This window comes from Genypterus blacodes, unplaced genomic scaffold, assembly GCF_046128005.1.
Source record: "Genypterus blacodes isolate CSIRO-AG114 ecotype Tasmania unplaced genomic scaffold, CSIRO-AGI_Gbla_v1 ptg000053l_1, whole genome shotgun sequence".
Lineage (NCBI taxonomy): Eukaryota > Metazoa > Chordata > Actinopteri > Ophidiiformes > Ophidiidae > Genypterus > Genypterus blacodes.
Window position 1 is genome coordinate 4504825 of NW_027466865.1, and position 24982 is coordinate 4529806.

Below are 24982 nucleotides of genomic sequence, written 5' to 3' on the forward strand. Positions count from 1 at the left end.
TTTTAAATAATTCATTTAGAATATTTTAAAATATTGCGTAAATGTATGGCGTGAAAGAAAGTAAATTCGAACCTGCTTCAAAATCTTATCAACTCTGCCAATCTACAGAATTTAATTTACTCTACTATTGCATACCCAAACGGGAAATGACTGATCAATAATGAATGCATTATGTTCACTATAATATTGATCAATAAATATTCATTTATTTTATTTGATGCTGGGTTGCCACTCTCATTAATTGCCTTTTAAATTAAACAAATGATAGTAATAGTGCAGGGGTCGTGCTGTGTCGTGACTATTAGTTCCGGGCAGGGATCATGTTTACTACGGAACAATGGAGGGACGTACCACTACAGCAGCGCAGGGTCCATGGTCTGAAAACAAGGAGCACCTCTGTCCAAACTCCTACAGGAAACAAAGCTTCTACTGTTATTGTCCGATGTCGTGACGAGTCTGACTCCATATTCTCTCTACTGCAAGTATATTTATCTTTTTAATTCACCTTCAGTCATTTTAGTCAACATAAGTCAGCTGAACGATGTATGTAACAACAGGTTTGATTGGCTGTCAACTGCTAGTGTGACAGCAAGTTACCTTATATGATACTGTACTATGACACCAGCTTTTGTTGCCCCATCTCTCTCTCTCTCTCTCTGACACACGCACGCACGCACACACACGCACACACACACACACACACACACACACACACACACACACACACACACACACACACACACACACACACACACCTGCTACAAATCTGAGGTGCTGATGAACTACAGCACAAAAGAAAAGCCAGTGTAAGCGAAATCTTTCTCCTGTGTGAAAAGCATTTGTGAAACCATTGTGAGATCCTCTGCATTGTCACTGTGTGTTTGTTTAGGAGTAGCAGGTTTAAGGTAGAAGAGAAAAAGATGATGTGGATCTGACGTGAGAGACGCCATGTTGTCAGTCGGGCTGTGTAGCAGGTTGACTCTGAGCACCTGGAGGAGGCTCCACTATGGGACATGCTGCTCCGGCCTGTCCTCTCTGTCTAACAGCTGCCTCCACGAGGACAGAGGAACTCCAAATGCTCTTCACTCGGGTCCCAGAGCATTTTACAGCAAGAGCGCGCTCCGTCCATCAGTCAATCTGCGTGGAACAGAAAGCTATGGGAAAAGACAGTTCAGTTTATCAGCGGCTACAATTGTGAATTCAGCACCTGCACCTGTCCAGCCTTACCTCAGATTGATGAGACTGGACAAACCCATAGGTGTGTGTACATTTGTGTGTTTTTATCTTTGTGTTTTGTCCATATGAGTGGAGTGTTGGTGCAGGATTATCTGTACTGTTGCGGTGAACAAAGTCATGGTTGTTTATTATCAACCATTTAACATTTAGGCTCAATGTGGTCTGCCTCTACAAAAATGTTGGAATCAGCTGCCACACAAATCGCAAAAACCTTATTTGTGAATAATCCAGACTAACAGTTGGATTTAATGGCCCTCCTGTCACTTGCTCAGTATCTGTATTCACTCAGTGTGCATGCCTTCTTGACTTCTCTGTCTCTTTCATTCACACATGTTGTTGTTGTTGTTGTTGTTGCGTCTGTGGCATTTAGGAACATGGCTGTTGTACCTGCCATGTACTTGGAGCATTGCTCTGGCGGCTGATCCTGGATGCCTCCCACATCTGGGCATGCTCACTCTGTTTGGTACAGGCGCTCTGCTGATGAGAGGAGCCGGCTGCACCATCAATGACATGTGGGATAAGGACTTTGACAAGAAGGTAAAGCTGGCCAACAGCCATGCACATAACAGCTGACAAGAACAGGAGGCTTCATGGATTGCGTACTTTCTGCTGATATTCACATTAGAGTAAAGATATGTAAGATGTTGGTTGTCGTTTACTGTATATGCTATATGAGAGGAATTAGATGGTAACAAGCAATAAGAAGATAACATTAAGATGGACTCTTTTTTAGAGAAGTTTGTTGACTGACTGACTGTTGCATTAACAGGTGAGCAGGACGGCCACTCGTCCCATTGCCTCAGGGGAGATTTCTCGGATGCAGGCGTTGGTCTTCCTGGGCGGGCAGCTCTCTCTGGCGCTTGGAGTTCTTCTCTGTCTCAACTACTACAGGTATTCAGTGAACATCAACATTTCATGAGTTCTGGTCTGTTAAGTTTTGGTTTTATTTGCCCAAGATCAAAAAGGAAAGGAAGCAAGAAATGAATACTAACAGAGAAAAGTTCCAAGCAGCTTTTAAATGCAGCAAAAGTGGAAATTAATCTACAAATACGAGAGTAAATAGTAAAATATGCACAAATGTGAATAGGGCTGGGTCAAATAATCACAAATAATCTTTTATTTAGTTTTTATTTTATTTGCATTACCAAATAATAGTAGTGGGAGATGGGAGACATGAATACAATCATGAATGATGTCAAAGTTGACACACATACTAATTTGAGAACACATTGGAAAATATATCTAAAGATAAACCATCTGCATCATGCTGAAGAAGAAGCAACTGTCATTGGCTGCGAGCTGCCAAGCCTCTTAAAGTGACAGTGCACCATTTACTGGCTTAAATGCCAATATCATAGCTATGTCAAATATGAATGATCTTACATTGGGATTAGGCTGTAGTTTCAATTTATCCTTGTCTCTCTATTAAGGACACATACTAATCTGCAGAGTATATACATGTACAATAATTGGCAACTCAATTGGTAATCGTAATCATCCATACATTAATCAATGAAAATAATCGATAGTGAGAACGCTGAGTGCTTCAAAAATCTTGGCAAGTACAAATTGTCCTCTGGCTCGATTTGACTTTTTGAGGTAATGGGTACATTTACGTAGTTTATTCCTGATACTATATCAGTGGGTCATCCATGGTATTCACAGGGTTCGTTTTTCATTGGCTTTATCCCCGCTAGATGTCTTATCCTCTCATGTTATTACTGTCTCTCCCCTTCTCAGAGGCCTCACATGATTAAGTTACTACCACTGTTGCCAATGAAACATGTACTGGATCAAGCTGGTCTACAGTCCGCATTCGTAGACCTGTGACTTAAAGGGGCCTAATGGAGAAGAGGAAAGGATGTACTGTGTTTGTACTGACTGATTTCATTACACTCATCACAGTATAGCTCTTGGAGCTGCGTCATTATCCCTTGTCGTCACCTACCCGCTGATGAAGAGGATCACTTACTGGCCACAGCTTGTGTTGGGTGAATATAAAGATCGTCCTGCATTGTTCTACATGTCACATAAACGCTTCTTCATGTCAATAGAGTTTCAGAAATGCACGAATGTTCTCTCATATCGGCCTGTAACTCACCCCGGATAGACTTTGGATATCATCTCTCTGCCCAAATGTGTCTCATGTCTCTGACACAAATACATTCAATTCCAAGGTTGTATGCATTCATTGATGGTATTTAATTTTGCATCAACCCTAGGGCTGTCATAATGAACGGATTGTAATCTACTAGTCCAGTGGTTCCCAAACTTTTTCTGCAGGGCCCCCCTTTTATAGATCAGAATTGTTTCGCGCCCCGCCATACGGGTCGGCCGATCGGTCTGACACGGGGCGGCGGGGCACACGATATGAAACAATGCGGCTCGGCTGGTCTGTCTTAGGGGGAGGGGTGTTCCCGCCCCGCAATAGCTCAGTAGGGGGCGCACCCCCCACTTTGGGAACCATTGTACTTGTCAATTAAAAGTGCACATAATTGATTATTTGGGAATATCCTAATGAGTGATTTGAACTCATCCATATCAAACTGGAAGGAATTAATAGAAGCTTTTGGTGAATGTTTTCCCTCCTCTTCACTCTGGACTTTTACTTTCTTCGGCTTTACCCACTCTTCACGGTTTTAGGCCTCACCTTCAACTGGGGAGCACTGCTGGGTTGGTCTGCTGTCAAAGGAGCCTGTGATTGGTCCGTGTGCCTCCCTCTGTATTTCTCTGGAATCATGTGGACGCTGATATACGACACCATCTATGCACATCAGGTGAAGGAGGGACCTTTTCTCTCAATTCAATGTTTTTCTTGCAGGGAGCAACGTGGCGCTCGCTGCTACTGCTACTTTGGCCTGTAGATGGCAACCCGGAGCCACATACCGTATCCATTGTATGCGCGTGAGATGACAATGACAGTAAAAGCTAATCACTATAGAACAGGTACTTCCTCTGTTTGTACAGCCCCTGAGGTAATAGCTGGCATGTCCATCTTCTTGACACTAGGACAAAGATGACGACCTCAAGATTGGAGTCAAGTCTACTGCACTGAGGTTCCAGGAGCAAACTAAACCGTGGCTGAGTGGCTTTGTGGTGGCCATGATGTCAGGACTGGTCGTGGCTGGGATCAATGCAGAACAGACTCTTCCTTACTATGCTGTGTTGTCCACTGTGGCCCTTCACCTTGGCCATCAGGTAAGCTGTGTGCTACTCGGGAGTGTGAAAACCATCATAGGTAGTTGAAAAGTGCAAACATTATTACATCACCATGACGACTTCTCCTTTCTCCCGTAGATTTACACTTTAGATATCAACAAGCCAGACGACTGCTGGAAGAAATTTGCGTCAAACAGAAACCTTGGACTGTTGTTGTTTTTAGGTATAGTCACTGGTAACTTGTGGAAAAGAAGAGAGACATCAGTGCTAAATGAAGAACTGCAAACACTCAGATAAGTGAGATCATGTAAAGTGATATTTATTACACAGGCACCAGATAGCCTTTTGTAAAATATATTTAGGTGTTTTTACTCTAAATAAAGCTCAATGGGCAGCCAACAAAAACTACAGTCAGCTTCTTTGTTTTCAAGTCTATAAATCTATTTTCCCAATAGAAGAAAATCCAGAGAGATTCCCTGTTTCACAATTACATTGACTATTGAGAAGAATTAATTAATCATTCCTGTTATATAGAATTAGCAACACATTTGTTTACACATTTCTGTTAAGCAGCCATGTAATCTGGGCTCTAGATAACTGCACACAAACACAAAACACTAAGTCGACACTCACATTAATGGTTAGTCAGTAATATTAACGCTGATAGCATAAACAGAAACCCAAACTACAAACTATACACACCAAGTAAATTACGTACAATCACAAGTGTTCAAAAGGACTCCTTAGTACATAGTTTTTTAAAGTGAAGATGAAGAGCAGTATAATATTTAAAAGTGGAAACAGACCCAAATATGTTACAGACAAGAGTCTCAAACCAGACATGTCTCGAAATTCTACTGCCACAACAACACAAGTAAGAATCATTTGGGTGTTTATCCAGCTGAAACAGGTGTACAACCCTTTGGTCCATGTGGATGAAAGCCTTGGGTGTGTGTACCTGTGTATGTGGTGGTCTGCCTTCACCGCTGCTGCCCAGGCCAAAAACCCCACCAAATGACCCGGATGCAAACCATGCCACCAAGCTGAGAATGCAAACGTCATGAACAACGGGGCAGCTCTGCATCTTGCATACACCAGCCGACGCAGCCAGGAAGATGTTGTGGCGTTCCATTGGCGGGCGACTTTAGAGATGCGACTCGATGTCTCAATGGTCCAAAAATCTCCATCTGAATTACTGCTCCAGTTTGGTCGTTCAACTGATAAATTGGCCCTAACGCCAAGCCCGGCTGCGTTATTGAGGCATTCACTGATCCTCCAGTGTGAGTAATACTGGATCCTCAAAACCACTCCCAGGCTGCAGACCCATGTGATGCTCCAGATTATACCAGAGTTGGAGGGATCGTATGGGGAATTTTTCATTACATAAACAAGACAATACTTAAACCATTCCAGCAATAACACCAGCATTACCTTGAGGGAATCTATAACCAATGGATTGGGTGCAGGACTGACACCCGCAATAAAGGACACAAACTGGCTGTAGGAGCACAATGGACCTCCGAGCAGCGTGGTGAAATTTAGGATGTAGCTAACTAAAGGGAGCAAGCTGAGCCAAGACTTCCCTTGGGGCCAAGCATTACCTGGCACCACTAGCAGTTTTTCCTGAAGATCCATGGAGAATGATGTCATTCTCTGAGTGATGAGCATCAAACAGGACACAGCCTGAAATAACCTGAAAGAACAAGTGTATTAGTCAGATTTACCGTCTTTACAAAGGAGTGTCCCTTGCACAGTGGCGCTTTACTTGCGCCACTGCACTATGTAATCTTGGTTTGTTTCAATAATACATTGATATTTCCAGAGATTAAATGTAACCGAGTGAAGATGTGTACCTGATGCTGACGGGCTCGTGCAGGTAGTATTCACTGTATTGTATAATCAGGTGCCAGAAGGTTTGCCACCACATCTGGATTCCAAACACCCAGGCATGGATGGAAGTGGGCCCGTTGGAGTAAACAAGCAGTATAAAGACAAAGGTGGAGGCAAACAGAAGAAGGCTGTAGATGCCCATTGTGACAACCGCCAGGACGCACCCTCCAACACAAACAAACAGGTACCTGTTGAGATGAAGACTGTCAGACTCACTATCTTCCTATTAGATTGACCTTATTACATATAGGATAGGATTATTTAGATTTAAAATAGAATGAACCTGCATGAACCTTACAAAATCTAAAAGGGATTCACTGAAATGTTAGTTGGCACACAGCTTTATAAACTCTCCAAAACATTTTAAGCATCTGTCTAGTTTGCAATACAAGTCCAGATTGATTTGTGTTTAACTGGGATTATGTCATACCTGTAAATCAGTGTAAGATATCCATGTTTAGCAAGAAAGTAGAACAGCAAAGCGAATGGAAGTGAAAGAAATTGTTGCATCAAGAACTGATGTTGGTCATATAACGAGTCCACCACGTCCATGTCAGAGTCACCGGGTGAATATCACAGGCAAATGAATAGTGCCACTAATAACAGATGTTCAAGTATCTTCCGCTGCATCGGCCCTATTAAAGAGGTCAAATGTTTGTTTTGCAACCTGCTGCTATCTTTGACATTCCATTGATGCTTGAAATGAAAGCAGGTCTTTATGTTTGCCTTTGTTAGTGATATGTGATAAGCTATGTTTGTCCATCCATATTTTAGCAACTGTAGTAACGGAGACAAGCACGCATTTACACAGTTTTCAGTTTTCATAAGGCCGTAAGGGTGTTGAGTGTAGATTGTAGAGTGTATAGACTGATTTCACTGGGAGGTGATGCAGGAATTCATTTTTCAACAAAATCCCTTCCTGCTCCTGCTCTTATCATCAACTCAAAAACATCCTCATTCCATATGGGTCAGGAGTATCTGAGAAACTAAGGAGGATGTTTAACAAACACTGTGTTCCTGTAACTTTCAAAACCTGCAACACACTTAGAGAAACTGTTCCACCCTGAAGACTCCATACCCCAGAAGAGCAACCTGGTGTATGCAGTCCAATGCAGTGAGGAGTGCACAGACCTGTACACGGAGGAAACGAAACAGCCACTAAACAGACGCACGGCTCAACACAGGAGGACAAGCACTTCAGGACAAGACTCGGCAGTTAACCTACACTTGAAGGACAAGGGATACTCCTTTGAGGACAACAATGTACACAGCCTGGACAGAGAAGACGGTGGTTTGAAAGAGTAGTAAAGGAGGTGATCTGCATAGAGAGGAAGAACCATTCCGATTAAGAAGCAGTATCAGTGACTAATGATTAGCACAGTACAGTTGCCTTTCCTTGGTATTCATGAGACATTGCAAGTTTGCACAATTATAGCAAAACAGGAAGAAACACGAAAAAACAGATGCTTTTACAGATACTCAATACTCGGCCCATACATTCAACATGCAAACATTTGTGATGAGAGAAATTGTTGGATTTCAAATGCAATTCAAATGACTACATTCTAGTCAAGTGAAAATGAGCAACGCTGATACACGTTTAAACCCAATGACTATGATCTACAGTTCAAAGGGTTATAGGCCAAAACTTAAAAGTGGTTATTAATGCAATGCCACCATCTGGTCAGTGACTATAAATTAGTTTTTGGCTGAGTTGTGGGTGAAATTTACACCTGTGTTCTAAGTTTGGTTGCTGTAGCTTTTATGGTTTCTGAGCCTCATATACTTTAAGCACATACTAAAAATAAAAAATATGCAATTCTAAGAGGGTCCCCAGCTCTGCAGACTTGAACCCCTAAAAAAACTCACAATGTTCACTGAAATAACTTAAAACTGACAACAATAATTGCCATCCACACCTCATACTTCAAGCAGACTATTTTTTTTCATTAGTATCACAGCTGTCTTCAAATTTTACTTCCTACTCCTTATATTCAAAATCTTGACGCAATCACAATACCTTTTATCCAATTCTTACACGAAAGAATGACTCATCACTGTCCTTGTGTGTGTGTGTGTATCTGTATTGTGTATTTTATTTGGTATTGTGCATTGTCCATCGCCCTAATGATACACACGTGCACCTTAATCAAGGGTATTCTGCAGGTACGGTGACGCCCATTTACAAAGGAGCTGATTAGTCAACAGGTGGCATTTTATAGTACAACCTGATTAAACTGGAATTTAACCTGCTCCGCACCAGGCTAGCTGTGGAGTATAAGTTACCATGGCGACACACTTTCGATCAGAAGTGAGGCAGCTTCGTGACATTTTGATCTTGGAGGTCGACTGGTGTCCCTGAAACCAGATAGATTTAATGCTGTTTGGATTCTGTTAGGTAACTTCCTGGGGACTCTAGTGTACCACCAGGGGGTGCTGCCGCTGCGCGTACCACTACTAATACACATCGCACAGTTTGAGAACCGCTAAGTGTACATGTCCACTCACTGGCAAATGCTTTGTCTTGTGGTGTGATGGCCTACATATTTATTTATAATCTATGTTGCAATATCACGGTGCGTTGCCTCACTTCATGTGTGTCGCTGCTCCATGGCACAGACGACTCTAGCTCCGCTTTTAGCGCCCCCGCCCCAGGGATTAATACGTTTTGAGTAAATAAGGTTTGAGTGGCCCTTCTGTGGAATGTTTGGACTGATATCATCCCCTTCCTACTAGTGGACTGTGGGCACGTGAGAAAGTTGAGCCGCTCGTCTGAGGCTCGTCACCTACGTCATCTGGCCCTGGCGCTCTGATTGGCTCCTGGTGGGTAACTGTGCGGGCGTATAAAGCGTGCAGTTTGATGGAGTCACCCAGAGTTTTCAGAGGAAATCGCTTCACTCACGGAGGAGGAGAAACTCTAACCCGAGTGAGGGAGGCTGTGTTCTTTTTTCCTCCCTTCCCCGATTCTTTCGAACAGATCAGAGATGCAGAGCTGCGCGAAGTCCTGGGGGCTCTTCTTCGCCAAGTCGGTGAATCCTCTCGTACCTTGCAGACATGTGAGGGACAAGAGCCGCATGGTGTGGAAACTTCAGTGTAGGAACCGAAACATTGAAGCTCGGGGTCTGCGGACCACCGCTGTCTTCTCCTCCTCCAGACAGATTGACAGAATCTTACCCAGACATGATGATTTCGCTGAGAGGCACATCGGTCCAGGTGAGAGGGAGAAGAGAGAAATGCTCGATGTGCTCGGACTCGAGGTAGGATTTCCTATTTGAACCTTTTGGACACTTTATCTTTGCGTCTTATTTCATTGTCTAGAGCAAGATCAACACCATTACCTCGAAGAGATGCCCAGTTATTTTTGGTCTTCAATTTTTTTTTTGTTGTATTGATATTATTTATTGATCCATCATGCTTTTGTTTACAGTCGATCGACGAGTTAATCGAAAACACCGTGCCAGGCTCCATCCGAATCCAGAAGAGTATGAAAATGGATGATCCAGTGTGTAAGTGCTCCTTCCTGTCGACATGTTACATCTTTCTTCTTCTTCCTCTTCTTCTCTCGTAAAACGGTACATGTTGTTTAAAGGATGTAAATAAGGAAGCTGGTGTTCATTGTGAGGTTTCCCGCATTTTAAACCGAAGCATGAAATGAAAATTAGAGGCTGAAATGTAGGTTGCTGCTCTATTGTGCGCGGCGCTGCCAGGCTAAGTCTTCCTTTGAACATATTTGGAGTTGTTTTTGCAAAAGCGGCACCAATCTCCTGTTGGGAAGAGCGATGCTTATAGGATGGCAACTGGAGTGTAAAGTTTAGCCCCTGAGTCCCAAGTCCAGTTCAATCTGGTTGCAGCGTTCACATTACATCACAGCCGAGGGGGTTCCTAATAAGGTGACTTGGGTTTTATTGCCTCGTTTTCCCTGTTTTCCTAAGAGCAATGCGCGTATGTTTGACCACCAAACGCATCGCCTTTATTGGAGTTTGCTGATTGCCTAATACAATGAAATTATGTTTTAAAAAAAATTACAGTTTAGTGAAGCAGTCATATAAACAAAGAAATAAGACTTTCAGATTGAAATGCTTAAGATTAAGGCAGGAAATCCATTAAAAATAGTGCTCATAAACACAAATGTCTGCTAAGATGTGTTATTGTACAGAATGTCTACTATATGAGAGATGCATATATGAAACAATTATAAAAGAATCCTTTATTTACCAGACCTCCAGCCTGAACTAAATGTAGGTCACATATGAGCAAAGAGCCTCTGGGAAATGCTGCATTTTAATGTGTTTGTTATTGAGTAAAGCAAGTTGAAACTACAACCAGATGCATTCCTATGGAACGCCACTCCTCCCTCTCTGTCTGCTTCGCCTTCACAAAGCAATAAAGCGAGTGACAGAAGCTTTTTCGCTTATTCGGCTGTATAGGGCTTCAGTTTGCAACCAGGCTTTTTTTTGTGTTGTTGCCCTGTATAACTCCAGGACTATGGGAGAGCAGCAGAGTCCCTACTGAAGTGAACCCGCTCACACACACACTCATGCACGCACAGACCTCAGTGAACCTGCTCATGACCCACTACATTCTTTGCTTAATTTGAATTTGATTTGACTCACTGAACCCGAGCAGCTTCACAGAGTCAAACGTGCGTTGTTTTGTCTTTTTTACAAGAGCCGTAAATATGCATATATGTTGAAGATGGATGAATAGATTCTGGTCGTCTGTCGTCACCGAGCACTAGAGGTGTCTGTCTGTAATGAAAACAAGAATAGTTAGGGCTTCTTTCATTCCTCGCCGTTGCTAAGCAGCCAGGGAAGGCCGGAGGAATCCGTGTGGTTGGCTGTGCATTGGCAGCGCTCACTCCCAGCAGCGGGGAATGAGGCTTAGGAACTCGCCGTCAGGAAAGAACCTACAGTATATATGTGTCTGGATGAGTGAAGACAGGGGTTGTGCCTGTGACACTGAGAGAAATGTGTAGAAGATAAATCTCAGTTTTGAGTGTTTAATTTTCCTTTTTTTGACCTTGTTGTATTGTTAAAATGCCAATCTCTCTCTCACTTTCTTTGAGTCACAAAGTCAAATTTATCAGATGTGAGACGAGATGCTGTTCATCAGAAGCACAACTTGTTTCATATTATCAGTTATTTATTGTTATGAATATGATTGTCCTTTACAACCACATGCACAAGTTGATCATGAATACAGATGATGGTCAAAAACACCTAAGGAATCGTGTCGCACCCTAATGTGCTAGAATCCATCATCATCATGTCAGGCAAAGTGAACCATCTCTCCTTTCACAGGCGAGAATGAGATTCTGGAAACTCTACAAAAGATTGCATCAAAGAACCAGGTGTGGCGCTCCTACATTGGGATGGGATACTACAACTGCTCAGTGCCGCCACCTATTCAACGCAATCTCCTGGAGAACGCAGGCTGGTGAGTGACTTCAGGCTCTAATTACTGAAGAAGATATTTCTGGTCTAACTTGTAACAGTGGTGTGAGAACACAAATATGATCTGGGTTTATTCATATGTCGGTGTTTGTCTTGTGACTTGGCTCTTGAACTCACACTTTGTAATCCAATTAACTTAAACCCAAGACTTAACTCGTGAGATCTGATGATTGTCCCTTCTCCTACCAAACAAACAGCCTTTCTGGAATAAACACGCTTTTCTCACAAATTCAGACGATAACGGCCCACGTTCCCTCTCACGCAGACACACACACACTGCGCTCCATTGTTTTGTCTCTGCTCCCTGAATACAACCAAGGTTGTGCTATTGTCCTTGTGTCCTGTGTTTCTAGGGTGACTCAGTATACACCCTACCAGCCTGAGGTCTCTCAGGGTCGCCTCGAATCTCTGCTCAACTACCAGACCATGATCGGCGACATCACCGGCCTGCCCGTCGCTAACGCCTCCCTGCTGGACGAAGGCACTGCTGCTGCTGAGGCCATGCAGCTGTGCCACAGGTAGCCACTCACTCGCATGGACCCGGGGAGTCATTTTGTAAAGGCCCAGAAGAGGTCTAGCTGTCCAGTTTGAACATATTTGGGAACGCCTGACCTAGATAACTGTCTCAAGCACAAGCAGAGGCCCCAGAGCAACAATTGTGTCACAAATTGGATCATAATCTGAATGAATGAAGCATAATTAGGGGGTTAATCTGACAGAGCAGCGCTATGAAAACACATTTCAGTAGAGGAGATAATGGGTGTAGGCAAATAATGCTTTTTAATCTAGATGGGATTTCTGGTCAAACTCTTCCTAACGTTGCCATCTGTGTTCTCTCCTCCCAGACAGAACAAAAGAAGGACCTTCTTCATTGACCCACGTTGCCACCCTCAGACCATTGCGGTGGTGCAGACCAGAGCAAAGTATGTACGGTCCACTCAGGATAGTGCACACAAACATCCCTTCTACTTATCAAAGTCTTACCTTGTGTTGACTGCTGTTTTTCGCAGCTACATCGGGGTGAAAACGGTGCTGAAGCTGCCTCATGAGATGGACTTCAGTGGGAAGGATGTGAGTGGTGTGCTGTTCCAGTATCCAGACACTGACGGCAGGGTGGAGGACTTCACTGCTCTTGTGGATCGGGCACACAAAGGAGGGGTAAGGGAGGAAGAAAATGCATGTTGCTTCAAAACAGCTGCAAATACCCAGAAATCATAGAATGTGATATCAAAAAACAGGGAATGAATGCGTGCGTCTGTCTTTCTTTCTCCGTTTGTTTCCGTGCTCAGGCCCTGGCTTGCTGTTCCACGGACCTGCTGGCCCTTTGTGTGCTGCGCCCACCGGGGGAGTTTGGTGTGGACATCGCTCTGGGTAGCTCACAGAGGTTTGGAGTGCCTCTCTGCTACGGCGGCCCGCACGCCGCTTTCTTCGCCGTCCGAGAGAATCTGGTCCGGATGATGCCCGGCAGAATGGTTGGAGTCACCAGGTGAGAGGCAACTTGTCACGGCTCCGAGTAGCCAAAACGCTTCAATCTGGACTGGAGGTTTTGGAGGAAAATAGAGGCCGTGCATTTCCTTTATCAGTGTCAGCCGGTCTAAGACTTGAGCCTATATTTGCTTTTCAGGGATGCGGCCGGCAAAGAAGTCTATCGTCTCGCTCTGCAAACCAGAGAGCAGCACATCCGCAGAGACAAAGCAACCAGCAACATCTGCACCGCCCAGGTATGAGCACAATCACATTTACATGGACTGTGTGTGGAAATTGCAAAAGGAGATTTCAGTGCGGCTGAGAAACACACATCCTAAAGCCTTTGACCTGTAAAGAATAGAAATCTCTGTGAACCATCTATCCTGCTGTAGTGATCAAACCTGCCACTTTCTAGGCTCTGCTTGCCAACATGGCAGCCATGTTTGCGCTGTACCACGGACCACAGGGACTCAAACACATCGCTGAGCGGACGCACAATGCTGCTCTGATCCTCGCCGAAGGTAAGCGGGTTGTTTTGTTGAAATCTCGGGCTTAATGTCTGAATGAAGGTGTAACTCTGCATATCCGCCACACTGCGTTCCAGGTCTAAAGAGAGCAGGACACCGGCTGCACAGCGACTCGTTCTTCGACACGCTGAAGATCAACTGCAGCGTGCATGCGGCCAAAGACATTCAGGAAAGAGCCGTGCAGAGGCAGATCAACCTGCGAGTCTTCTCCGAGGGAGTGGTGAGCAACCGTCTAGCCAGCACGTCCATTATTAAGTTCCCCCGCCCCGGTCAGAGTGTCATGCATCATTCATTTAGTTCATGCATTCATTATTGAGCTGGAAGTGTCGAGTAGCAAGAGATGGCCGCTGATTGTGATTTCCTTCCACAGTTGGGCGTCTCTCTGGATGAGACGGTGACTGAGAGGGACCTGGATGATCTGCTGTGGGTCTTTGGCTGCGAGTCCTCAGCTGTATGTTTTGCTTTTCACCCTCATTCTCCTCTCATCCAACGCGCTGTCAATCATTTGATGCTATAAGTCGAAATACGGTTGTGGTATAAGTCCGTGCTGCATTTCTCAGGAGCTGATAGCCGAGAAGATGGGCGAGCGGGTCAAAGGGGTCATGGCGAGTCCGTTCAAGAGGACGAGCAAGTACCTCACACACCAGGTCTTCAACAGGTCAGTGAATGAAGTCGTAGCGTGACACAATTGTCCACTTTACAGGATTGAGTGTTATCGGAGCTCGTAGTCCTAATTTTTGGTCGATTCCCTCTCTCAAGCTACCATTCCGAGACCAACATTGTGCGATACATGAAGCGACTAGAGAACAAGGACATCTCGCTGGTGCACAGCATGATCCCACTGGTTTGTCTCACCTGAAGTCACACAATCACTGTTCACAATCACCGAGATTCAAGCTTGTGAGTGACTGAATGTTCTTCCTCTTCAGGGCTCCTGCACCATGAAGCTTAATAGTTCCTCAGAGCTCATGGTGAGTCTATTGCATCAAAACAAGAATTCAAATGAAGTTGCTTTTGGAAAATTGGATAATCATTTCTACTCTCCCACTCTCTCACTCTCTCCGGTTGTTAGCCCATCACCTGGAGGGAGTTTGCCAACATTCATCCCTTTGTGCCTCTGGACCAGGCGGCGGGCTACCAAAAGCTCTTCAGCCAGCTGGAGAGGGACCTGTGTGAAGTGACGGGCTACGACAAGATCTCCTTCCAGCCTAACAGGTATATTATATCATATTTTCTACTACTTTATACAGATATTTACTTGTGTATATATGACAGCCGTCCCATTAAAGTCAATGACTCTGGTTCAGGCCGTCGGTGTCTAAACTGCGCAGGTAAACTCCTAATTCATATTGAGAGCTCCTATAGGTGTTCTAATCAATGCCACAGTAAAAGAGTAACAGTGTCGTTTCTGCTGATGCAGCACAAACCCGCCCACCTTTGCTTTATTTTTTATCACCATTTGACTTATCAGCAACACTGGGCCATAGCACACTCTGCTTCACTAGCCTACAGACTTATCATCCATTAATTCCATCTTTTCTCCCCTTTTGGTGTCTGCAGACTGATCTTTGAACTGTGCTGATGCAAGTGTGTGTGTGTGTTGTATATGACCATGCAGAGTTTGCCTTGTCTTACAGTGGTGCTCAGGGAGAATATGCCGGCCTGGCAGCTATAAAAGCCTACCTGAACTCACGGGGAGAAACCCAGAGAAATGTAAGTGCGGTGCTGATTACAGGTCACAAAAACAGCTAGAAGTGGTCTAAGTGGTCTGTGTCGTGAGATGTTAAGTGGTTTAAAAGTTTGCTTTTAGCCAATTCTGTGAGCCAACACAGTGTTTTATTGATGCAGCTGCCGCTTCTTCCCCAACTGAAGCTGTAAGCAACCAAACAAAATACAGAAATGCAGTCAGACACATTTTCCTTTGGTATTTTTCTCATTAGTGCAATTGAAGATGAAAGAGACCCTTAGAGCAATGTCCGTTCCTTTACCGGTAGCTTGTTCCATGTTTATCAGATAAGTTATTGATTTATTACCTGTAGTTTATTTGCCTGATCACATAGACCGAATGCCTGCTTGATGGAGGTTACAAAGAGGCATTGAAGTGTCGTATCAGCCTGTGAGTTCAGTACAGTACAGTCAGTAGTTGTGGCTGCAGGTCAATCTGACAGGGCGGATTGTTCAGTGATCCTGCGTGGAAACTTTTTCTGTATCTTCATGTACAGATTAGCAGTAGCGTGAGGACAAAGAAAGATAAGGCAGATTAAAGACCATCTTGCATAACTATTCTTTCCTGCAGTGTGGCCTTTGTGATTTAATAACTCCCTCCAGTCCTTCTTAGATAGTGGCCTGGTCCCTTAAGTCAAGGTCCAACCTGGCCACCGTTTGTACAAGCAAAGGGCTGAAAACACGACGAGTGAAGATTCCATATTTGGTGATTTAAGACTTCGCAGCCGAGGACTGATTCCCTGATAAGTCAACGTTACCCAATCCGTACTTGTTACTGCCCCAGTTTCCATGCGTGACTAAGTTGCAAAATACCAGAAGGGTCGCCCTAATAAGGGCTAAAATCAGTTAGTGCCCTGCAGGCAGGTTAAACATTGGTGGTGTCGGGGGTTGTTGGCCAGACTAAGAAGAGTCACTGCACAGATGAAGCCTGGTCACGGGTCTGAGCAAAGGTCCTCCCATGTGATTCACTCTACAGTATAACAGCCTTTTATCTGTTATTAACACATCAAAAGAAAAAAACCCACCAGCTACTGTTTGGAGTTCAATCAGGGTAATTGTTTGTTAGATGTTTTAAATGGCACGAGGAGATGAGATAGAATGATAACTCCTTTTTTTTGATTGTTTATTGGTCTCTAAAAGGGAAGCAAAGGAACTGTTGTCAAGAAGTTGAACTCAATCTTTAATCGAGCGTTAGCCTCTAAATGCTGCAGCCTTTACAGTAACGATACTCGAGTGTAAACACAACTTGTTTGCAGTATTAAAGATCTGCCTGTCGCTCATCCGGTTTGGTGTTTGCCCTTCTTTCATCCTGTTTCACTGATACTTGGCTCTTCTTCAGGTGTGTCTCATCCCCAAGTCGGCCCACGGCACCAACCCAGCCAGCGCTCAGATGGCTGGGATGAAGGTGCAGGTGGTGGAGGTGGACAAGGATGGCAACATTGACCTGGTGCACCTCAAGGCCCTGGTAAGCCCTCGGGAACATTGGTTGACGACGTATGTTTCAGTTGTTGCCATGGCTGCTACCCTTTACTAGTCTCAGAATCCAGCCTGCTTATCTGATTCGCTCCCTTTAGACTCTTCACCTCTTCCCAAACATAAGAAGCTTTAGCTGTAACCTTTTTGACCTCGGATATGGATCAGCCAAGATAAAACTTTGCAAAGAACCGGAGTACATTCTCGGCTATTCCATTTAATTCTCTGATACATTTAGTCTTTAATGAATCTGTGTGATTGCGTGTGGGATAAGTCGTTCCTCGGAACAATGCAGCCGACTCAGTGAATGACCCCAATGTCCTCTATTGTAGGTCGACAAGCACAAAGCCAATCTGGCGGCCATGATGATCACCTATCCCTCCACCTTTGGCGTGTTTGAGGAGCAAATCGGAGACGTCTGCGATCTCATTCACGAGAACGGCGGTCAGGTTTACCTGGATGGCGCCAATATGAACGCACAGGTGAGAGCAGAGTCATTTCTACAAACTTGCAATTCCTTGTCAAACTGAAGGACGGTGGGATAGCGGTTTATAGGTGTGTGTGTGTGTTATCATGTGAATGAAGAGGTGACCTTTGATCTCTGTAATGACGGGGGCTTTTACAACAGCAGCTCTCCCGCCACCTATCACAGGCAGGATCACAGACCCTTGAACCCATGAACTTGAACAGAGTGTTTGTGAGACTCATTGTTCTCTGGACCCTAATATTGCTTGATGGTAGAAAATAGCAAAACATGGTGATTTTCTTTCCATCTCCCAGGTTGGTTTGTGTCGTCCTGGAGATTATGGATCAGACGTCTCCCACCTCAACCTACACAAGACCTTCTGCATCCCTCATGGTGGAGGAGGACCTGGCATGGGGCCAATCGGAGTGTAAGACAGACGGGGGACACATTTGAATTCAGTGTCAACTTTTGTTTTGGTCATATTTGCTCATGACGTCCCTGCACTCCTTCATCAGGAAGGCCCACCTCGCTCCATTCCTGCCCAGCCACCCGGTGGTCCCCATGCACTCCGTCAACACCAGCAGTTCACTGGGCACCATCAGTGCTGCCCCCTGGGGCTCCAGCGCCATCCTGCCAATCTCCTGGGCTTACATCAAGGTCAGCAGAGGTCATCATGTCATGTTTACGGCTCCTGGTGTGCTCGCATCTTAGCACCCATGTTCCTGAAGTTTGTTCTTTTTGGCAGCTGCTTTCAAAAATGAGAGGGAACTCATTCATTTGATCAGTGTAAACACATCAATGTGTGTGTGTTTGGTTTAGATGATGGGAGCCAAGGGACTGGTTCATGCAACAGAGGTGGCCATCCTCAACGCAAACTACATGGCCAAGAGGTTGGAGGGTCACTACAAGGTTCTCTTCAGGGGCAGGAAAGGTGAGGCATACTAAAATAGTCTATCATCAATATCCAAAGAATGTTAAAGCGATTCGGGGGCCTGATCGGTTTCTGCGCCGCGTTGTCTTCAGTGTCTATTCTTTTGCTTCTCTGCGGCTCTGGACAGGTTTTTGCGCCCACGAGTTCATTCTGGATGTGAGGCCGTTCAAGAAGACGGCTAACATTGAGGCGGTGGACGTGGCTAAGAGGCTGCAGGATTACGGTAAGATGAGCGTTCACACTTCCTTTTAAGAGGAGATGATTTAAACTCAGCCACTTGTTTTAACACTGCAGACACAGGGCCTTTACTTTAGTATGACAAATGATTCTGATCCTTGTTCGTTGCGCTGGTCTCCAGGTTTCCACGCGCCTACGATGTCGTGGCCTGTGGCTGGAACTCTCATGATTGAGCCTACTGAGTCGGAGGACAAGGCTGAAATGGACCGATACTGTGACGCCCTGTTTGGTATCAGACAGGAGATCTCAGACATTGAGGAGGGGAGGATGGACTCGCGCATCAACCCGCTCAAGGTAAATGACTGTCTCGAAGTGCGTTTGGGTTAAAAATGTATTACAACTGTGGTGAAACCTGAACTCTTTGTGTGTTTGTAGATGGCGCCTCACTCTCTAGCTTGCGTTTCCTCCTCCACATGGGACAGACCGTACTCTAGGGAGTTGGCTGCTTTCCCCTTGGTGAGTGCCGTGTCAAGTTATTTGTAATCTTCAGCGACACCTAGCGGTATAAAGTAAAAACTGCAACATTGGCTGCCTTTGGATTCCACTTGGTCTTTGGAAACTGCTCACCCAGTGATGATGGCTTGGAATTTACCAAATTAAAATACAAATAATATAAATATAATGGTGTACACCTCACCAGTCAACCCTCAGCAGATGCATCACAATAAAGTTCCCCCTCAATGTAGTTAAACTCACAAAATAGAAAGTAAAGCACATTATTTTACTTTAAATGTTTTCTGAGACGAATCCAAGTAAAATCCGGCGCCCTGAAAGATTTAAAGTAAGAAACAGAGACCAGAGGCAGACAAAGAGAAGCCAATGAGTTTTCATTTGAGACAGCTGATGGATTTTTGTAACATTAGTCCATATTTTTCTTCACATTTTGTTTTTCTTTTCACACTAATCCCTCTTTCCACACTCGCAGCCCTTCATCAGGCCCGAGACTAAATTCTGGCCGAGCATCTCCAGGATCGACGACATCTACGGCGACCAGCACCTGGTGTGCACCTGCCCACCCATGGATGCCTACGAGTCTCCTTACGAGGAGAACAGAGCCTCCTCGTAAATACTCCTTGTCTGAACGAACACACACACATACACACACACACACACACACACACACACACACACACACACACACACACACACACACACACACACACACACACACACACACACACACACACACACACACACACACACACACACACACACACACTTACTTTATGGGGTGTTTCCCTACTCGAACTGTTCCAGTCAAACAAAGGTGTACAGTTTTGCTCTCAGGTAGCAAAACGAGCGCACCCTTTGACACCGACACTACTTTGTTATATCAAACATATCAACACGACTCTGAAAATCGTTCAAAGTTGAGCATTGTTAAATTTTTTACTCCCATCATCTCAAAAATCGCCCCTGGTGCCTCCAGTCTGTTGTATAAAGTAGCCGTCTTCTTTTCCTCCCATTTTCTTTTTCTTTTCACTTTGAAATACACAACATGGACAAAACGTATAATGACTTCTCTTGTAGGCTTTGGTTAATATTTGCATCTATTGTATGAATATATTTTAATGTGTTGTGACTTTCAGGAAAAAGGGGTTAGTCTTCAGGTTAATTTCATGATGTTTTCTAATCTTAAAATTGTTTTGTCTGTTTTAGAAAAAATATCGGTATTAAAACATTTTGTGTTTAAGTGTGTGTGCGTGTGTTGGCAGGTGAGATGCACTACAAAAAAAAGAGTCAACACTGCCACCTAGTGATGGCTGGTAGAGCGCTTCCCCCATCAGTTATATTAAACAAAAATACTCTGCTTCATCTTCTGGGGGATATGTGTGATTGAATTTTAACAGGAAGCTTTGAACCAATTTTGCCTCCAACATGGTGAACCAGTGCAGCTTTGTCCAAGGAAGAGCCCCTCAAAGTTGAACATGTTAAAGCTTTTGAACGCTGCAACAATCACACTGCAATAACAAGTTTACAAACTCAAACTTAAGGGTACTTGTATCGAGGCCTTTGAAAGCACAGAAATATTAGTCTACCTTGACTCGAACTTGAATGTAGGGCTACTATAGTTTATTTAAAATATGAATTTACAGAGACGGTTGAGATTGCTTCGTCATTTATTCAGTCAAACAGGAGAGACGCATCACAAGTCTCTGTGAATACATGCACCTAGTTATTCCTAGAGCAAACATGTTTTTTATATCAGGGTGGGTGCCTTTCCAGGGACAGTAATTTCCCTTGGGATATTTAACTTTCATCTTGTTCTATTTTAACTCCTGGCTACCTTAGTAACCATGTCACAGTGACCTGCCAAGACATAATGTTGCTTCCTCTCTGATAAGTGAATGATTCTGGTAAAACAATCATTTCAAGAACAGAACTGTTTACTTCCTTTCTATGATTTCTTGTAAGACAATCAGTTAATGCTAAGGACATAATGTTCACTTACATAGTTATAACAATAATGCTATGGATATAGTACATTTTCTCCCACACTACTTTAACCAAATTTTAAAAGGAAGAAATCTGAAGTTTAGCTTTTTTCTGACCTCAAAGAAAGAGGCCGTATGTGCTTATGCTTAAATCAAATGTGTTGTCTGAAAAGATCAAAATGATTCGGGTCCTCATCTGGACCTTTACCAGATCACCATGACATTTGTATGACAAACAGTTCAGATTGCTTCACAATTTTGGAAACAAAACTCTTGAAAAATGCCTTACAATGATAAAGAATCCCTGCATCACAACCACACACCAACCTGCCCACCAGGTCTCAGATACTGAGTAACTGCTAACAAACAGCACCTGCCGAGGCTATTCTTTGGTTATTCTAAATCTACAATAACAACTTGTTTCTTATAAGAACAAAATTCAGTGTATATTCCGAATGTTCTATAAAGTAGTTCCTGTATCATAATAAAGATAAAAGACAAATTTTGACATGGGACTAGCTTTAAAAATAGTTTTATGAAACATTTTAGGACTCAATAACATACAATAGAATTAAAGGTACATTTGAAGTCAGTGCGTCTTATTTTCCTTTAAAACAGAAATTGATTTGACTGAATCTAAACATCAGATTATTACATGACAGACAAAGCTCTACTGAATTTGACACTTTCATTCACCTGGTGATCACTAGGAGGTGAAAGACAAACACTCCCTGAAGCCTTAAGAGAACCTCAAAACCTTCACAGAATGTATGTCTAATGTGTGTGAGGTCAATTTCCCTGAGTGATTTAAAAAAATAAAAAATACTTAATTGACACTGCAGACCAGAGTGAAAAGGCACCAGTACCTTAATTTCCTAACATGTGAAACAACAGATGTGGTTCGTCCCACAGATGCAGCCATCTCACATTTCTGACCCTGGTGCTGCTTGATCCAACCCACAGGTTATAAGAGTTCAAAGCTCCTCATGTTACAGGTCTTAATTGATCTGCACGTCAGGGTCTGATGCCACCTCTGTGTCTTTCCTCCTCTCAACCAAACGGTCCACCAGGGCGACAAACACTGCTGAGGATATGAGGCAGAGGCCAGACAGGTAGAAAGCTGCGCTGTAGCTCCCTTTACGGTCCACCAGCCAGCCTGCAGCAGGAGAGCAACAAACAGGAGGTCACAACGTGCCAGGACTGCTGATTAATGAATGAATGAATGTGAAGGTAATGATTCATTGATGTCTGTACTAATCTAAAGAGAGGATTCTTACCAGCAGCAGGTAGACCAATAAAGCCACCGACGCTCCGTAGCAGCATGAAGAGTCCCAAACCGCTGTCAAATCCTTCCAAGCCCACAATATCTACAATGGAAGTGACATGGATGGCCACCACGCAGCCAAACAGGAAGCCGTACAGTGAGGAGAAGACCAGCATCACCTGGTAGCTGTGGGTGATAGGAAACAGCAGGAGCACCACCCCGAGCAGGGTGACCATTATGGTGAGCAGCTGCAGGTTCCTCATCAGCCTCATGTTGGCCAACCAGCCGCAAAACAGCCTCCCAGCCAGGTCGGCCATCGCCAGGACAGAGAGGACGGAGGCGGACCAGTATTTGTCCATACCCAAGCTGTTGGCAAAGGGCACGAGAAAGAGCGGTGGGATGTACAACGCTGCAGCTGCAAGGACGGCAAACACAATGTAGAGGGACAACTCAGGCTTTCTCATCAATGCAAACTGGAAGATCGGCTTTTTCTTCTTCTTAAGTGTGACCACGGCGGCGTCATCTACTGTGCCGTAGGTCTCCTGGTTTGGGCTCTGGGTGATGTCGAGGGGTCTCATGAGAGCGCCGCAGGCACACAGGTTTAGCTGGAGGCCTCCGATGATGAGCAAGGCACCCCGCCAGCTGTAGGTGTCAATTAACCACTGGAAGAAAGGACTGAACATGATGGAAAAGACACACTCCCCTGAGCTGGCAATCCCGAACGCGATGGGACGCCATTGCTCAAAGTAGTGGCTCACCATGCTGTTTGCAGGGATCCATGAAAAGGAAATGCCTGTTCCTGGAAAAAGACGTTTACAATGTTATGACTGACCCAATCAAATTTACACTTTTCATGTGTTGGCAAAGATCAAAATAAATGAATTTTGCCTCGTCCTGTGGGTGTTACCTTGCAGGAATCCCATGCCGACGTACAGCCAGGGCAGACTGAGGTCAAGAGATGCCAGCACCATCCCTGAGGCGGTCAGAAGGCCTCCCACCATGATGACCACTCTCTGAGAAGAATGTAAAGTCAGTGCACTGGCTGCTGGTGCTGAAGAGAGAAAGACAGAACAGCATTAGAAAAATAGCCAACTGGTTAGGAAGAAGAACTTCAGGTTCAGGTTCTTACCTCCTAAGTGAAACATAAAGATTGTAGTGGAGGTGACCCAGGAGGTGGTGCTGTTCAGGACGCCAAAGTGACTCTGAATGTCCAGGAAAAAGAGGCCAAAGTTCTTGAGCACAGCAGCGGTGAGGCCCATGACGAAGAAGGCTGATGCGACCACCACCCAGCCATACCCCCCGTCAGGAGGCCCGGCTCTTCTGGACTTCATCTCCATCCGCTCTTCTGGCTTGACCTAGGCCTGGATGAGGGTCAAGCAGTGAAGCTCTCTGGAATGCAACGGTTATGAAAATGACCATGCAAAACACGCAAATATACAAAGTACCCTGCGTGTACCTATGCCCACACACACACACACACACCAGTTATAGTGGCATAATAAAATGGGCACTGTGGAAAATATCACATATGGAACTTTTGTAGCATTCTCTTGGTGTACATACTTTTCATATTGTAAAATAAACATCTGAAATACTTTTTCTATATTTCCCCCCTCAGACCGGCTGGTCGCAGCGCAAACTGACCTGCGTCTCTCTCCCCCCCCCTCCCTCCCCCAGGCAGACCGGTCAGACCTGTGTCTCACCCCCCCTCCCTCCAAAATGTTGTTTGGTTTTGTTGTGGCTCTTTTAGCTGGACGGGTAAGCCACCCCTGTTTTACAGTTATGGTGAAAAATGACATCACTCTCAGTATGTATGTATGTATGTATGTGGGTTTACATCCAGCCCATTTATTTGGCAGTTGGGACCCTTAGCGATCGCATGCCCGTCGTATAATAAGGGTAAATATCAATGAAAATACAAGTAAAATGTGTGCAAGTCGAGTTGCGTCACGTTCTGTACTTCAAGCGGACACATTTGTAGAATGAAAAGTATAGTATAAAAGTATAGTTTCACGAAGTTCAAAGTCTCGTTTGTTTGTTTGTAAGCATGAGCAAACAAGAAAGGGGGAGGTTTCCTCCCTTACACATCTGATGTTTCTTAAATGTTATGAGTCCAAATCTAATTTTATGTTCATCCATCCATTTGTTGATTTAAAGTATGTAAACAGTCCGCTCACCAGCCCCGCGTGTGACGTTTCCTCACAGGACAAATTGACTTTCACTCCTAAAACTTTCGCCGCCGATTTCTTTCCTGAACAGCGGCTGCTGTCCTCCGCATACACGCGGGTGGAATCTGCAGGCTTGCGCGTGCGCGTGCACACGCACGGATCTGTGCCATGATGACACAGATCCGTGTGTCATCATGACATGCAGCGACAGGCTGAGCCACCCCTAGGACTGCGCAATCCATCACAAACTGGCCAAAGCCGGCCCGCTAGGGGGATCAATGTCCAACAGGAGGAATTTTGATGAGTGTGATCATATTTATTTCCATTTAACTGTACTTGCTCATTAAGAATTGTCTATGTATAAACTATGATACATAAGAAACCTGCTGACAGAGAGAGAGAGAGAGAGATTCTGACAACTGGAAGCTCAGTAACAACATCCAACTAAGCTAATCTAACATCTGACAAGATCAGATTCTTCGTCTGTCCACAGCGGGGAGGTTGGAGGTTCACATGATGAGTCAGTTCATATGAGTGGACAATGCAAGACA

At 44.5% G+C, this 24982-nt stretch overlaps 4 protein-coding genes across 5 annotated transcripts; 2 read left to right on the top strand and 2 right to left on the bottom strand.

Annotated features, from left to right (window-relative positions):
* The first annotated feature begins 346 nt into the window (after nucleotides 1-346).
* Nucleotides 347-4805, top strand: coq2 (coenzyme Q2 4-hydroxybenzoate polyprenyltransferase). Its single transcript, XM_076151111.1, has 8 exons — nucleotides 347-482; nucleotides 890-1258; nucleotides 1607-1773; nucleotides 2006-2127; nucleotides 3142-3227; nucleotides 3880-4013; nucleotides 4246-4434; nucleotides 4534-4805. The coding sequence occupies exons 2-8, from the start codon at nucleotides 949-951 to the stop codon at nucleotides 4690-4692; spliced, it is 1167 nt and encodes a 388-aa protein (XP_076007226.1). The 5' UTR covers nucleotides 347-482; nucleotides 890-948; the 3' UTR covers nucleotides 4693-4805.
* A 125-nt stretch (nucleotides 4806-4930) lies between these two features.
* mboat4 (membrane bound O-acyltransferase domain containing 4) lies at nucleotides 4931-7340 on the bottom strand. The gene is made up of 3 exons (XM_076151112.1): nucleotides 6716-7340; nucleotides 6249-6473; nucleotides 4931-6088 (listed from the first exon to the last, which is right to left on the bottom strand). The coding sequence occupies exons 1-3, from the start codon at nucleotides 6835-6837 to the stop codon at nucleotides 5116-5118; spliced, it is 1320 nt and encodes a 439-aa protein (XP_076007227.1). The 5' UTR covers nucleotides 6838-7340; the 3' UTR covers nucleotides 4931-5115.
* A 1625-nt stretch (nucleotides 7341-8965) lies between these two features.
* On the top strand, nucleotides 8966-20143 carry gldc (glycine dehydrogenase (decarboxylating)). Its single transcript, XM_076150776.1, has 25 exons — nucleotides 8966-9542; nucleotides 9713-9791; nucleotides 11586-11721; nucleotides 12092-12256; nucleotides 12584-12661; nucleotides 12749-12896; nucleotides 13028-13224; nucleotides 13363-13459; nucleotides 13621-13726; nucleotides 13810-13952; nucleotides 14103-14183; nucleotides 14293-14390; nucleotides 14492-14576; nucleotides 14662-14703; nucleotides 14805-14947; nucleotides 15370-15445; nucleotides 16797-16922; nucleotides 17263-17412; nucleotides 17711-17823; nucleotides 17912-18053; nucleotides 18216-18327; nucleotides 18455-18550; nucleotides 18686-18858; nucleotides 18940-19020; nucleotides 19490-20143. The coding sequence occupies exons 1-25, from the start codon at nucleotides 9270-9272 to the stop codon at nucleotides 19628-19630; spliced, it is 3081 nt and encodes a 1026-aa protein (XP_076006891.1). The 5' UTR covers nucleotides 8966-9269; the 3' UTR covers nucleotides 19631-20143.
* Nucleotides 20144-21123: 980 nt separating this feature from the next.
* LOC143001272 (monocarboxylate transporter 13) lies at nucleotides 21124-24544 on the bottom strand. 2 transcript variants are annotated; one of them, XM_076150778.1, is made up of 5 exons: nucleotides 24441-24544; nucleotides 23393-23624; nucleotides 23171-23314; nucleotides 22277-23062; nucleotides 21124-22155 (listed from the first exon to the last, which is right to left on the bottom strand). In XM_076150778.1, exons 2-5 carry the CDS (start codon nucleotides 23598-23600, stop codon nucleotides 21998-22000), a joined length of 1296 nt encoding a protein of 431 aa, XP_076006893.1. In that variant the 5' UTR covers nucleotides 23601-23624; nucleotides 24441-24544; the 3' UTR covers nucleotides 21124-21997. The 2 variants fall into 2 exon arrangements, with proteins under 2 accessions (XP_076006893.1, XP_076006892.1); XM_076150777.1 differs by having other exon boundaries at nucleotides 23393-23719.
* Nucleotides 24545-24982: the final 438 nt, after the last annotated feature.